The sequence below is a fragment of the Zootoca vivipara genome, chromosome 4, assembly GCF_963506605.1.
Source record: "Zootoca vivipara chromosome 4, rZooViv1.1, whole genome shotgun sequence".
Lineage (NCBI taxonomy): Eukaryota > Metazoa > Chordata > Lepidosauria > Squamata > Lacertidae > Zootoca > Zootoca vivipara.
In genome coordinates this window covers 20,599,095-20,615,182 of record NC_083279.1, presented here as the reverse complement: position 1 = coordinate 20,615,182, position 16,088 = coordinate 20,599,095, and the positions used below count along the sequence as shown (strand labels likewise).

Genomic DNA, 16,088 nt, shown 5'->3' with positions numbered 1-16,088 from the left:
GCAATTTATGGACTGAAGCCTTTTCTCTCCATCTACCTAACATATGCGCTCTGCACAGTATTTAGAGGGGAAATGCCCTCATATTTTGCATTCCTTGCTATTCTGTGCAAACGATCCAGATGGTGCAGCATGAAAGGTGTGAACAATTTTTCAGTTCACTGAATCCTTTTCTTTTCTAAACTGCCACTGGATGCATGAGGAGATATTAGCACCAGGGAAAGGGAAAGGGGGGGGGGAAGAGTATTGACTATTTACCCACATAAGAACCTCCCCCCATCAACTGCCATGATACTTTCCAGTCCTTTTTTACTTTGGGATTATTTGCGAGCTGCCTGACAAAATAACAATTTCTTTTAAAAAGAATGCTCGCTGAAGCAAGATGGCCAAAAATATCGCTGCGAATAAAAAAGCACTGGAGATGGTGCTGCTGTAAAAATATAAGCAGACACAGAGATTGAAGCATGGAAAACGTTTCCAAGTAATTCTTGGTAATGAAACGAAACGAAAACTATTTCAGGTCACAGACATTGCCTAAGCATGGCCCCAGTTGTACTTGCCCCACAGTTCAGAAAAGGGGTGTTGGTATGTTGGAAAGTTTCAGAGGTGAAAAAGGAGACCATAGCATGGAAGTCCTCCAACCTGCCAATGGAGGCCATAGCTGCCAAGTTTTCCCTTTTCTCGCAAGGAAGCCTATTCAGCATAAGGGAAAATCCCTTTTAAAAAGGGATAACTTGGCAGCTATGATGGAGGCTTCCAGTGGTGTCCCTGGGTAGCTGCCTCAGTCTCCAAGCTTTCGTTTCTTTTATTTAAAAAAGCAAGCCTCTAGTCCTCCTAGAAAGAAAGCTGTGGAACAAAATATGGCGATGCCTTATAAGAGATTTCTGTGAAATGACAGTTGTGCATATCTATTTCTGGTACTGAGGAATGTTTCCTCTGGTACTGAGGAATGTTAATAGCATAACTGTGAGTGTGTATGCAAGAGAGAGAGAGATATATAATAAGGGCCAACAGGACATAAGGGTGTTTGTTTCTCTAATGTGCTATGCCATGCTCCCTCAAAGCAGCCATTTTGTGTTATGGCATGCCTCTTACACGGTAGCCATTTTGTGAGTGGTACCCAGCACCATCCCTGTGCCCACTAGTCCAAAAATGTCTGTGACCCCTGCACTAGGATGTTCAACTGAGGAAAGTTTTGTGTAACTAGGGTGAAGTCATCTCCTGCTTTATCTATCTATTCATTAATTTTTCAAAAGTACTTGGTGGGGAGGCTAATTTAAACTGCTGCCAAAGTACGTGGGAGAATTTATCTGTTTCAGTTTGTGCTGATTCTCCAATACAAATTGTCCACTTTGGAGCTACTATTATAGGAAATAAATAATATACATTGGTACCTTGGTTTATGAACACAATTGGTTCCGGAAGTCTGTTCATAAACTGAAGCGAACTTTCCCATTGAAAATAATGGAAAGTGGATTAATCTGTTCCAGACGGTCCGCGGAGTACTTAAACTGAAGCGTTCATAAACTGAAGCGAACTTTCCCATTGAAAGTAATGGAAAGTGGATTAATCTGTTCCAGATGGGTCCGCGGTGTTCGTAAACCGAAAATTCGTAAACCGAGGTGTTCGTAAACCGAGGTTCCACTGTACATATATGTCTGTATAGCCTGCCTTTCACCAAGGTGTCCCAGCCAGGGTACATTACACACAGCTTGGGACAACGAATAAAACTCGTGTCGAGTTTAGCATCGCAAAGTCAACAATCAAAACCAGTTATAAATAACAACCAGTGCCAGCAAAAGCAGTGCGGCAAGGGAACTTCAGATCTCATCCTCTACTCCCAAAAGTCTTTTGTGACCCACAAAGGGGAGAATGGAAGTCCAGGAGATTCCTTGGAATCTTGTTTTTATGATTTATGTTCGATATAGCTCTGTAAAATTTTAATTTGAAAAACCAAATAAATAAATTTGTTTTAGAAAAAAACCAAAAGTCTCGGGCAAAAAGCATGTGTTGAAACGTGCTGTTGAAAAGCAGGGGGCCAGATGTACTTTGACTCGGAGAGCATTCCACGATTTGGGGGCCACCACAAGAAAGCCCTCACTTGCACTCCCACCTTGCAAGGTCCTCGTGGTGGAAGAACTGCCAGCAGGGCCTTCTCTGCACATCTTAACACTCGGGCAGATCTATATAAGATAAAGCAGTTGTCCAGACATTTGGGGCTCGAGTGAAGAGGGCTGTGCCCCTGCCCACACCCATCAAAATCTTGGACCACTGCTAATCCCCTACTGTGGAGTGGCATGACATCCATAGGGCATCTGGGAGAAAAACATCCTGATTTGTATAAGAAGGTGGGGGAGCTGTTTGAGCTGTGGGGGTCTCATTTTGTAAAATAACGTATGGCTTTATAAGAATGGAAAAGCTATGGAAAACTGAAGAAATTTGTAGGAATTGAAAAGCTATGGAAAGCTGAAGAAAACAAAATGTCCCCAGTGCTGTTGATGAAATGTGCTCTTCTGAAAAGTGATATAGAGAAGAAGCCTCTATTTTATTGTCTTCTCTCATCCCAGACAGGGCAGGGAATCATTGCATACTATGAGATAGTTTATTTATATACTGCTTTTTTGGCCCAATGCCCCCCAAAGCAAACAATACATATTAGGGATGCAATGGGAACCAGCAAGAGTCCTGCCAATAGCAGAAATGTCCGCTGCAAGCATTCCTCAGCCCTGTTTCCTTAGGCAGTGATGATTACTCTCAGTATTAGGCCTGGCAGAAACTTCGCTCACCCTGAACAATTTTCGTATCTTCTCTTTCTAGCACCCAAGCAACATAAATGTCTTATCAGAACTATGGTGACTGTGTGTATTGCCGGCCTATCTCTAAAAGAAGACATTTTTACCATATATAGTAGAATGTGGTGGTTGTTCTCAAGGCAATGCTGTTTATTACTTGTTATGTGAAAATGTTTAGGAATTGTAACAGATTTCACGCAATGCTGCTTTACCACCCCCCCCCACCCCCCACCCCACCCCACCCCATGGTAGAATATGGTTCAGCATGCTGTGGGCAATTCAATATTTCAAAACAAAAAACTACTTGCAAATCACATTGCGGGTTTTTGTTTTTGTTTTAGAAAACTTTTCAAACAATTTTGTAGTGCTTAAGGAGAGATCGGGCACCAAACACCAAAAGAATAATAAAGAATGATTAACCCTGTTCTATTTATCTTAAAACACTGGCATGGTTTCCGTTTTGTGCATAAAGAACGTGATCGCCACCTAGTGGCACTCAAGAAGTTTTAAAAGCTATATATTGGGGAGAGTGGCATTTTCTTTTCTTTTCTTTTCTTTTCTTTTCTTTTCTCCAGAGTGCTATATGTCCTTTGACAACAGCGTTTGAGCTGTCCTGTGCTGACCTAAGATTAAACCTTGTGGAAAATATCTTATTATGTTATAATTTTCTATTGTAATTAAATATAATATTCAGCTCAGCAGAATATACTTAATATGAGAGAGAGAGAGAGAAAGAGAGAGAGAGAGAGAGTGTGTGTGTGTGTGTGCCCGCCCCTCATACAAAATGTCAGGACATTGTACAGCAAAAATATAAACAGGGCATTTCTTCAGCTGGAACTTTCTGGAAATCAGTTCTGGCCCCTCTCATGTGGGGAACATGGCCATTATAACAGAATAAGTGTGGTGTTCATGCTGAGTTCCAGAACCTCTTTTTCTAGAAAAATAGCATTGAATATAAATGCACCCATCATAAGCTTTGCAGATTCCACAGACAAAAGCAACACCAGTCAATTTGTATTGGATTTGAATAAATGGTGCTGCTCATATATCAATTCTAGTATTTCAAAATTCAATAGCCCTTTTTTAGATTGCGCCAGATATTGTATTGTTGTGTGACTGTTGGGAGTGGCACCAGGCTGACTCGCCCTGCCCTCGACGTTGCACATTACAGCTTACCCCACCCCCCTGGTGTCCATGCATGCAGCTTTGTCACCCCAGATTGCATGGAAGTCTTCACATGTACTGCTGTACCCATAGAATCATAAAATTGTAGAGTTCAAAGGGACCCTGAGGATCCTCTAGCCCACCCCTCTGCAATGCAGGAATATACAGTTGTTCCATACATGGATAAAACTTGCAACCTTGGCATTATCAGCACCATGCTCTAAGCAACTGTCAGGCTTTGGGAAGTCAGGTTCCTCCCCCATGGCCATAAATGAGCAAATCAAACAAAAGGGAATTCTTACCAGTTAGTTTCTTTAATAAACACAGCAAAAAACAAAAGAAAGTGTCAAACCAGAATGGTGGTGCTCCCAATTAAGGTCACTCCCCCTTCCATCCCAATTAATCTAAGTCACTCTTACGTCTTGTAATTTGAGCTGGTAGCTTCTGTGCTTTCTGTTCAGACACTTCTGAGCTCTCTGTAACTTTGGGGAAGTGGGGTGGATACTATCCAGAGACTGTGAATCTGTTAACTCTCTTCTAGAGTTTATTCTGCTAGCTGTTCCCCATCCAGTATTTCCCAGCTTATGCCTTCTGAACTATGCCCCTCTGCAAACAACTGTTCCAAATCTATACTGTCCCCCTGCTTCGGGATCAGGAGAAGGGGGTGGCTCCCACCATTCTTCCTCAGTGCAGCCCTCCTCAGCACGGTCCCTGACAGCAACTGAGCTATCCGGGGGGGGGGGGGGCAGGGCATGCTGGCATGTGCAACACCAAGGACAGGATTAGTTGGCCTGGGCCCAGGTACATGTTGATGCAACTTTCAAGTGGTTCTTTAGAAGAGGTAATACTGATCTGATGTCACCTTTAATGACTGAGAAGGTTGGACCACCTTGCTCTGCTCTGATAGGCTGTGGCTTTCTAGGTCTTAGGCAGGAGTCTTTGCCATACCTGCTAGCTAGTGTTTTTTTTTTAAAGGGGAAATGCCAAGGATCGAACCCATAGCCTCCTGAATGCAAGTCACGTGCTCTACTGTTGGGCTGTGACCCCTTGATCTAATGATGAATAAGATCAAGGCTGCCAACTACATTGCACGCCGAAATGTGCTGCATGTATTTTAATAACAATTGGGTCTATTCACCGCCGTACAATTCCATTTTTTGCTAGTGTTTGGTGATATTTGCTAGACAATCAGGCAGTAAGTGGAGTTTGCAGATATTCCCTCAGCTGGTGCTATTACCTGTTTCAAGAGGAGCGGAACCCAAGCATTAAACATTTTCTCAGCTTTCAAATAGCGTGGGATTTGTATCTAGCCTCGTTATTGCAACCCAGCACTATGAAATTAGCATAAGAGGAATACAGAAAGAACCAGCTGGAACTTAAGTACCAACTAGAGGTGCCTTAAAAAAAAACAGGTCTGGTTGCAGAGTTATAAAGCGGGGAGGTGAGGAATAATTTGACAGGCAAAAATGGGATGCTAGAGGCTTCTCGTCATCTGATGCATTTGCTGCTGTAACTGCATTACCCGTCCATGTTTCTCTTCAGTGGCGGACCTTGGGGTCTCAAATTTCCGACCTTGGGGTCTCAAATCCAGCTTCCGGAATGGCTTGCAGAGGGGAAATGGTAGGAAGGGATGGGTGCATCAGCTATTCCTCCTCCACTTTAAATCCTGTTTCACAGCTGTATGGCAGATTAGCATTCCCAAAAGTAGGAGTGTTGGTCAGCCAAGTTTTGAGTAGACCTATTGGAATTAAAGGACCTAACTTAGCCATGTTCAGTTGGTGTACTGTGAGTGAAACTTGGTTGAATATCACCCTGGATCTACAATGTCAAGTCTAGTTAGTAGATAATGCTTGGCCCCTTTACTTTTCAATTAGATTAGTAAAGGTAAAGGTAAAGGGACCCCTGACCATTAGGTCCAGTCATGACCGACTCTGGGGTTGCGCGCTCATCTCGCATTATTGGCCGAGGGAGCCGGCGTATAGCTTCCAGGTCATGTGGCCAGCATAACAAAGCCGCTTCTGGCAAACCAGAGCAGCACATGGAAACGCCGTTTACCTTCCCGCTGTAGCGGTTCCTATTTATCTACTTGCGTTTTGACGTGTTTTCGAACTGCTAGGTTGGCATAATAATTAATAATTATTAATTATTATAATTATTAATAATTAATTAGATTATTAAGGGAGAGCAAATAATGTATTTGGGTCTAGCAGTTTCAGTGGTAATAATCTTTTAATTTATTTATTTTTAAATTACATCCCACCCATCTGGCTGAGTTTCCCCAGCCACCCTGGGCGACTTACAACATTATATAAAAACACAAAGAAACATCAAACATTAAAAAACAAAACATCTAGCAGCTATATAAGTCCAGTCTCTTCTATTTTCACCTCCGAAAAGGAATCCTATAAATAAGAGAACTTAAATCTAAGATGATACCAGTATACTCAAGACTCCTAGTCCTGGTCATTGGTTTGTTTGCTTTTCTTCTTCTGAAATTAAGTTTCCTACCTCAGGGATAGTTCCCACCTCTACCCCCTTTGATGAAAATTTGTGAAATTTCAACCTCCATTTTGTCATGTGCAACGCTGGTAAGGCCTAAAATGTCTATCAAGAGAGGAAGTCTCAGCATTCTCGCTTTGGAAGGAAATTAAATATAACTCTGTTACCTTCCCCAGGATATAACCTCAAAGCAGTTATTATCCCCAAGGTTATCCTGTGCGCTAGGAAGGAAAGAGCACAAGACAAAGCGATAACAATTTACTGGAAATAAAATCGTGGGGGTGGCAGGATGAGAGGGAAGGAAGGCTGTGGTGGTTCTGTATTCTTAGACAGGAATCTTCCCATTTATTTAGAATTATTCTGTTCATTGGTGTGGTCATTCGAGCTAGATGAAAAAGTATATGTCTTAAGTGTTCATTTTGTATTCTTCTTTTGGTTTTGATTGCTAATACTACTGCTACTAATAATAATAATACTGCCTTTAGTAATGTTGCATTTAGACATAACAGCGCCGTCTTAAGCGCTCCCGGCGCCGTGGTGTGCCGGATCCTCCGGTGCCCGCCGGATCCCTTCGGCGCCCTCCCGCCCCGTTCCGGCGCCCTCCCACCCCGTTTCCCAGCGCGGTGGGCGCCGCGCGCGGTGCAACAGGCGGTGCAACAGGCACTGCTGCACGGCAGGCGGGCGGGCAGGCGCAGCTGCACGGCGGACCGGTCGGCCAGCGGGTGGACGCAGCTCGCGGCGCCCTCCTGGCGGGCCGGCGCCATGGTTCCCTGCGCCACCCAGCCTGCACGTAGGGCCGGGCCTGAGACATAACACCAAGCCATGATTGGGTCTCTGAGAAGGCATGTGAGCCCAGTACTCATTCTTTCTCCTCTTGCTCTCCCTCCCTCTTCCCCTTGTGTACTGAGATGATAAACTTTTGTTGCCTCTTTGTGGCAAGCCACAGTTTGCCATTTATCTGAATAGGCAAAGTATGTTTTGTAGTTCCCTACAAACCATGATTACAGAGCTTGGTTTGTGATCATGGTTTATAAGTGATCACAAACCAAGGTTTGCTTGTTTAGATGAAACAACAAACTTATGTTTAGGCACAAACTGGTCCTGGAAATTTCTAATCTTTGTTTGCTGGGGAAGGAGAGGGGATGAAACTCGGAGCTCCTTTTCATAATACAGAATCACGGCTTAAATGTTAGTTGTGGGAAATGTGTTGTGCGGATTGGTGTGTGGTAAATGTCTGTTCACTATTTCCCATCAACGCTAATGAACCCTAGTGAGTAGAAAAAAAGTTGTAAAAGCACAAGATGTGAGTGAGGAATTATTAAACCAAACACTCCTGAAGATGTACATGTATCAAAACCAATTATTTTGTATAAGACATTAAAAGGTAAAGGTAAAGGGACCCCTGACCATTAGGTCCAGTCGTGACCGACTCTGGGGTTGCGCGCTCATCTCGGATGATTGGCCGAGGGAGCCGGCGTATAGCTTCCAGGTCATGTGGCCAGCATGACAAAGCCGCTTCTGGCAAACCAGAGCGGCACATGGAAACGCCGTTTACCTTCCCGCTGTAGCGGTTCCTATTTATCTACTTGCACTTTGACGTGCTTTCGAACTGCTAGGTTGGCAGGAGCTGGGACTGAGCAACGGGAGCTCACCCCGTCACAGGGATTCGAACCGCCGACCTTCTGATCAGCAAACCCTAGGCTCAGTGGTTTAACCACAGCGCCACCTGGGTCCATAAGACATTACAAACCGTGAATAATTCCGTTGTGTCCTGTTCCCTCTTAACTCTCTATCCACTATTTTTCTACTCATATCGCTTCCTGAGTTAAATAGCAATCTTGCTTTAATAGTGGGTGTGAAAGAACACATCCAAAGGGTATGAATATTTGTATTCTAAAGAAATCTAGCATGTGTGCACATTTGGTTTTCATTTTATGCTTTTCTGTGGTGCACTTGATCCATGTCAGGGTGCAGAGAAAATAATCTGACCCTCTTTCTCCCCGCAGGTAGCAAAAACCAAGTGAAATTTTCTGCTTTTATTATATTCATTTTTCTTATGGGAGGAAACCATGTTAAATCATTTGCTTCTTCATATCCTTTGAGGCTAATGTGGGTTTTATTGAGGGAATCATTTTACCCTGGGCAGTTATTGAATGTCCTTTTCATTAAAATGGCTTTGTAGCTTTGTTTTCCTCTGGATTGAGCACAAATTTGCAGTTTCTCCCATAGAATATGAACCATATGAGAAATGAAAGTACCGTATATTCCGGCGTATAAGACGACTGGGCGTATAAGACGACCCCCAACTTTTCCAGTTAAAATATAGAGTTTGGGATATACTCACTGTATAAGAAATACGACCCGGCGTATAAGACGACCCCAGACTTTTGAGAAGATTTTCCTGGGTTAAAAAGTAGTCTTATACGCAGGAATATACTGTACATTGAAAAGACTTCCCCCCCCCCTGTGTTACATGCTGCCTTCTCCCAGTGTTTCTCCACCCACATTGAGGAGTCAGCATGGAGTCTTTCTTAATGTGCCAACATGTCGTTGCCAACATGTATGCAATGATTGCCAACATGTCCAGGGCAGTCCCCAAATTGGGATGTGTGTATTCCAGGCTGCACTCCTGGCCAAGTCACGTGACCTGCAAAAGGTCATGGTCCCCAAAATGAGTTTTTTTTCCCCAGGGCCGTGCTCTTGCATGAGAGCATGGCACCCAAAAACACATGTTCGGGGATCAAAGCGAGTTTGCCACCTCAGAAAAAGTGCTTTTGTCAGGGCAAGATCACACACACACAAAAACGGGATGTCCTGGTTTTCCCAGGACAGTTATGGTGTTATAAGGCTGGGAAGTTTGGGTGGGTCAGTTCATTTTTGTGTTCAGTTATAAAAACAAAAACAAGCAGGCTTTTAGCTGCTAGGTACTCATTTTGATATCTTGGCCAATATGTTTTGTTTTGCTTCTTTAAAGGTTTAACTTGGCGCACTGGGAGCAGATCCCTAATTTATGCCGCAGTCACGTTTGTGGCAGATGCAGTTTTACACAGCTGTTTCAGACCTCCCAGGGGCTTATTTCCTCTGCTATATGGCACAGTCAGTAGCTGGGGGTGAGAGGAGTGAACGCGCCCATTAAACCATAGTTTATATTAAGCAATGGTTTATCATTATGTGTAAACTGGGCCAAAGTATGAATGACAGACATGCATCTAAAACACTCAGGTGCACATTGGGAGCTCTTGCCTAATCAAGATGTGTGTGCATATAAGTGTTCTTGAATGTACAGTAGCTGCAGAAAATATAAAAGTGCTCTACAGGCAACCATTGCTAAACTTTTTATTAGTTGTTATTGTTCCTTTGACACCAGCCAGTACACTTAAAAAATTTACAAGCAAAGTTGTCCATGTCACAGAGGTAACCTGAAACAAGAAGTTTTAAGAACTCTCTATTATATAGTTTCTGCTGTTAAGGGAACCAGGAAGAGGTCAGCACAGAAGTTCACAAACCTGCTGAAAGTGCTCTAGAAATAGTTATATGTTTATGATTGATTTGGGGAGAGAGGGATTTAATGGTGGCCTTCGAAAGTTTCTCTGTAATATTTTTGTAATATCCGAAGGTGCTAAGGGATCTTGCAATAGAAGCAGTAGCAGTGATGAGCCCTCTCACATCTGTTTTGTACCTGAGCACAACTTTCATTCCAATATTTAAAATCTATGCAGTTTGTCATCCTATGTTGGTATAATTAAAATGTGGGTAAGCCCAAGCTTCAATTTCTCTCTCTCTCTCTCTCTCTCTCTCTCTCTCTCTCTCTCTCTCTCTCTCTCTCTCTCTCTCTTGTGTTTGAATGTCCAAGCTTTCCAATTTTCCATTTGTTTTTCTGTAACTCTATAACAGCTGTTGAACTTCATCTGAGAGGAGGAGGAGGAGGATTGCAGGGCTCAGTAAAAATCCCTAGTGATTTCTTTGACACCATAATTAAGAGTAATTAAAACCTTGAAGCTTCAAAGTCTGCCTACATATCCAGAAATAAAACCTCCCATATTTAATTATGCTCAAACAATATGATGAGTTTGGGGGTGAGGGATTTTCATCCCTTCTCCAGGATACAGAAGTAGAACTGATGGACAGGTTGTAATAGATGGGTACCATTACAGGGATGCTTCACCTTCACAAGAGATGTTTGTCATATCCTCCCCCCCCCCCCCCGTTAGTTAGACAGCTTCCTTAAGTAGATGCAAGGACATCATGAGAATGAAAAGAAGCAAGGCCCGAGTAGGCGAATCTGAAAACATAATAACTCCTGTTCTAAAATGGCAGGCACTGTTTTTCAAATGTCAACATTAAAGAAAATATTTTCCAGAATGTCGGAATACTTTCAGAGGGTTTTTGATTTGGCATTCTGACGCACATCTATTCAGCCACTTTATGGCATGCTTTTAACGCTCCACCAGTCCCAAATCACATCCTCCATCCTGAAGTAATACTTCATATCACAAATGTCAATTTGGGACCATTTATTTTAATTGCTCTCGACAGAAACATTAAGAGGCTGCTGCCACAAGAGGAAAGATTAACTTTAAGATTGCATTGGGGGGGGGGGTTTGCGGCGGGGAGGGGAATGTAAGTGAAAATGATGTGATTTAAAAAGAAACATGGGAGAAGAGAAGGGGAAAGATATGATTTATAGGTTTTAAAATCGGGATGTAATTTGAAAAGCACATAACTTCTATTGGGCTGATGGCTGAATTCCCTGTTGGCCAACATTAACAAGGGCCGCAGGGACTGGTGGGTGTAACCAAAGAAAAAATTGGGGCGATCAAAGTGGTCTGCTTTCTCTCAGACTCCTGTGTGGATACACATCCAGTAATGAAAGCAGAGAGAAAGAACGATACAACTGCCACCACACCAAAGTCCCTTTCCTTTCCCCAGTGCAGCCATTGACAACAGAATGGAAGAACTTCCAAAAGAGGAAGGACTCATTCCTCTCAACCTTTCCCAAGTGCTGGAAATGACTTAGGAAACATCATAGCAGATCAGAGTGTTCCTTCCTGTTTCTGGAGCACTCTTGATCTGTCCTCAGTGGTGGCGGCAGAGAGACAAGAGGCACTTCATTCAGTGCTGCCAAAGAGGTGCTTAGCTTTCCATGGTGGTGACAGAGAGAGGAAAGAAGAGCAACATAAGAAAACAGTAATATATATATATATATATATATATATATATATATATATATATATATATTAAAATCAGCCACTGCCAAATTGTTGGAGGCCTTGGGGAGTCATCAGAAATTGCCTTGGGGAGCCCACAGACCACGTTTTAGCCACTGCAATATAAGCCAATAGAGATGTTGCTCTTTATTTTAAAAAGAAACTAAATAGATGCCTTTTTTTTGGCTCAATGATACACTGGGAAAATGCATCCGGGCCTAAACATTTGTTTTCTTTTTGATTCTGAAATGTATAGGAAAAGATGCAACATTAAATTAAATTAATGCAATTAGATTAAATATCTAATTGATTAAATGCGGTTGAGGAAAAGGAAGGTTAGTGTTCTGACAGAATACTAAACTCTATTATCTGATAGAGTAAGGAGAGTGTTTGAGACCCTTTGGGATTGCCTCTCCCTCCAGTAGGAGGCAAGGGCATATTGCAAGTTGACTCCTTTGTAGTAGAAGAAGCCCAGATCCTATACCAGTTCAGCCACAGGTCAGGAAGCAGGGCCTGGGTTGGTCTCTACAGAGTCCAAATCAGATTCTCCAGTTGCAAATGTGTCTGTGTGGCCGAAAAGTATGATGGACTTAAATAATGAGTGGGGTATAATTTTGCTAAACAAATCTAAGCATATAGATTTGTGACATTTCTGTGAAGATGGGATAAACTTTGTAGGATTTATAGGATTCTCTTTGCCTCTTTCATGCAGTCTCTTCTCTCTCAATATGGCGCCATGCAACTCTCTTGCATCTGGGTGGGAGAGTAGCTGTTCTCTTGGTAAACTGCAAAATAATCCGCATTTCTCCATTGTTGAAATGCCCAGAATTGGTTTTTGACACAGCAGTGATATTAACACAAGCATATCCATAACTGTTCCATCATTGATGTAACTGGTTCTTAACAAGGACTTTTCTGGCAACTTAGTTGATAAGGTTGGACCATTAGACAAGCAAATAAAATAATGCATGTACATTTTCTACTTCATTATATGTGCCTTAGTTTTGCAGTTGCTAGAAAATTCTAGCAGTTGTAAAAGAAAGTTTGTGCTGCCATTTTGGGGTAGTGGCAAGCAACTGCATATGTGGCACAAAGTGTAATGATTGCTCTTACATTAATTGCATATTATGCTCAAACACACACACACACAGAGAGAGAGAGACAGACAAATATACCACAAACTTATGAAGAAGGGCATATTCTGGTCATGGCTATTTATGTGCTTTGAACACATCCACACCCACCCACACATACATGCATATGTTTTCAGGGATCAAATGTTGTGCTTTGTAATATTGCAACAGTTGAAAGCTAATCATAAAAATAATAGAAAACTCTGTTGGCTCTCTTTTTTTGTAGAGGCTTGTTTAATGGCAAGAAGGGAAAATGAAGGAAAGGAGTGTTGACTGCTGATATTTGAAAATGCTTCTTTTAATTTGCACTGCATATGTATTTTATTTTCCATTTACAGGTACAAGCATCTTTACTGTTTACGAAGCTGCTTCTCAAGAAGGCTGGGTCTTCCTGATGTACCGAGCAATCGACAGCTTCCCCCGATGGCGCTCTTACTTCTATTTCATCACCTTAATTTTCTTCCTTGCTTGGCTTGTTAAGGTACTGTAGACCTGATCAGACACACACCTGATCAGAATATAAAGCATGTTCGAGTGGGGCTCACCCACCCACTCACCCACTGCTTCTACCCCTGCGCTTCACTGTAAACTTTTTAAAAAATATATATAATTCTTTTTGTAGAATGTATTTATTGCTGTCATCATTGAGACATTTGCTGAAATCCGAGTGCAGTTCCAACAGATGTGGGGATCCAGGAGCAGTACAACTTCGACAGCTACGACACAGGTAGATGTTGCTAATTTTAAAAATTCGCTTTGATAGGTGTGAATTCTTGCTTTGTCCTACTGTGTGCTTACCAATGTATTGAAACACTCAGGTGTAGGGTGCAAATGCAGCATTTGAATTCAAAGCCTGTGTGGTTCATTGCCTATAAGCCAATCCCTGTAATTCACTAAAACAGCGTTTACAATTTTGGCAATCCAAAGCTCTCCGGAGATAGATGTTGATTGGAGACAAAATCCTGTTGCTTTCCATCCTGAATCCCTTGAGGCATTGCTTTTTTGTAATTATATGGAAGTGAAATTAAAACAGTTTCCACACAGCAGAGCACGTAACATAGTGCAGTGTTATCTAAAAATGCTCATCACTTTGGCGAGGGTTCTTCTATAACATTTACTCACAAGAAAGTCTCATTCAACAAAGGTCCTTTCCAGTGTTAATTAAGAGTTCCCTGTTCACAGCTCCTGCTAATAGTATTGCTTCCTGTTGGTTGCAGCAGGAGGACTTTGGGCAAATAAACTTTTAATTGTACCCTGAGCAGCTGCTCTTAGTTACCCTGATGTTAGTTTCTATTCCTACAATGGTGGGAACTTTAATTATTTATTTCTTATTAATCCTTTCCTTCATTGTTGTTATTTCAATTTCTTTTTTTCTTTTTTTTTTAAAAAGAGAATTTATATGGGTAAAAGAAAAATGTCAACTTAACAATATCAGTCAGTATCTCAAAACACTACAGCAAACCAAACAAGCCGAAGATTCAAAAGCTAGGAGGAGAGGCTTTTACCAGTCAGGAATGCCTTCCTGTGAAGGAAATTCTATAATTACAATATGAAAGCAACGGAATCTCAGTTGCATTCTCTGCAATAGGAATAGCTTTCTTTCAAAGGAGTGCTAGTTGAAATGCAAGACTAGGCACAATATAGTTAAAGACAAAACATATCACTAGTTTTGTTTGTATATATGAGCACGTAAATCGCTTCTGACAAGTGCTTTCTGACAAGTGTTTCACCCCCTCCAGATGTTTCATGAAGATGCTACAGGAGGATGGCAGCTAGTAGATGTTGATGTGAATAAGCCTCAGGGCAGAGCTCCAGCATGTTTGCAGGTAGGGCATTGCTACTGATTCTTTTTTAAAAACCAGAGATACCAGTGCAACAAACCAAGTGGGAATGTTTCTTTTCAAATAGAGACAGCAAGTGGGAAAATGACCACAACTGAAACTCAGAAACAGCTCTAAATTTAGTATTTACTTGCCAGATTTGTTGTACGTTTCATATGTCTGTGCGTGTTAGGTGTAATGTGAAATGAATGGCTCATGTGCACATCAGCTAGTCCAATTATACATTCACCTTGCCTCAGCAGAATGTGCATGCAATCCGTCTGCGAAGAGGGAATACCTTTTGTCAAAAGAGGCTTGTGGAATGTGCACATTTTAAAGGGTTTTGTGCACTCTCTGGGCACTTTGCACAACTTCTAACAGGTCTTAGTATATTCTCCAGATAATATGCATAATCTCCCAGATTATGTGTTTTTCTTGACAGAATTGTCCACACTGTCCTGTGGGCTCATTCTTCAATCAATAAGCATAGCGTCCAAGAAATATGTCTCTGCTTGTGGTCAAGATGCATAATCTCCTAAGAAAAACATCCTTGGCTGCTGTTCTTTCGTGGGTGGCTCCAAGCGTGAATGTAGGCCAGTCAGGAACCTTTCCAGCTAGGAACACAAATTTCCAAAGTGATACAAATACAAATTTATATTGCAATCGATGCAGGTACATATCTGAAATACCACAAACCTCCATTTCAAAATGAGAAAATAAAAAAATGGGCCAAATAGTAAAGCTTTATTTTCATAATCAAAACTAAAACAAACAACTGCAAAATGGGGGGGGGGGGTTCCCAGACATTTGTGATGTTGAGGACATTTCTTAAGATACCATTTCAAATTTGAAACAGGATAATAAAATACCTGATAATTCTTGTGGATTGTTCCAGCATGCAGCCATAAATGTATTAATGAGCTTATAGGGGGGGAAATTACTCAGTGTAGACCCACTGCAATTAATGGACCTAACTTCATCTTTATCCATTTCAGTTGGCCTGCTCTCAGTAAAACCTATTTGAATACCGCCCAATAACTTTTGAAAATACTGTATTCAATAAAACCTTATTCTTAAAGCAGGGGTAGGAAACAGCATGAGAGCATCTCAAGCTTGCTCTGAATTAAAGAGACCTGATAACATAGGGGAGGAGATTGCAGGTGGAAGTATACTGGGTTGTGCCCACGGAGAGAAGGCACCACTGAGGTTTTTGTGGCATGGAGATTAAGAATTCTAGAGAGCCTCTTTGCCTCCTGGGTAATATATGTCCTCCTCTTCATATTGTTCCTGCCTACAATGCTCCAGATTTCAACCAACCATTTTCCTAATGCCCTTAACATAGCATCATTCTGGGAAATTATGGTAACGTAAATGGGTAGACCCCACTGGAATTAAAATGGTGGATCCCCAAGGGAGTGATGTTGTGCTGTGGGTATCGCAGTAAATTTAAATGGTGGCTCCTTAACACTACTAACT

The 16,088-nt window shown here is 41.9% G+C and overlaps 1 protein-coding gene across 1 annotated transcript in view; it reads left to right on the top strand.

Annotated features, from left to right (window-relative positions):
• NALCN (sodium leak channel, non-selective) overlaps positions 1 to 16,088 on the top strand; it is a 177,166-nt gene that overhangs the window by 59,387 nt on the left and 101,691 nt on the right. The window contains 3 exon segments of the mRNA XM_060273369.1: positions 13,131 to 13,273; positions 13,415 to 13,519; positions 14,532 to 14,618. Coding sequence (XP_060129352.1) covers positions 13,131 to 13,273; positions 13,415 to 13,519; positions 14,532 to 14,618 — 335 coding nt within the window.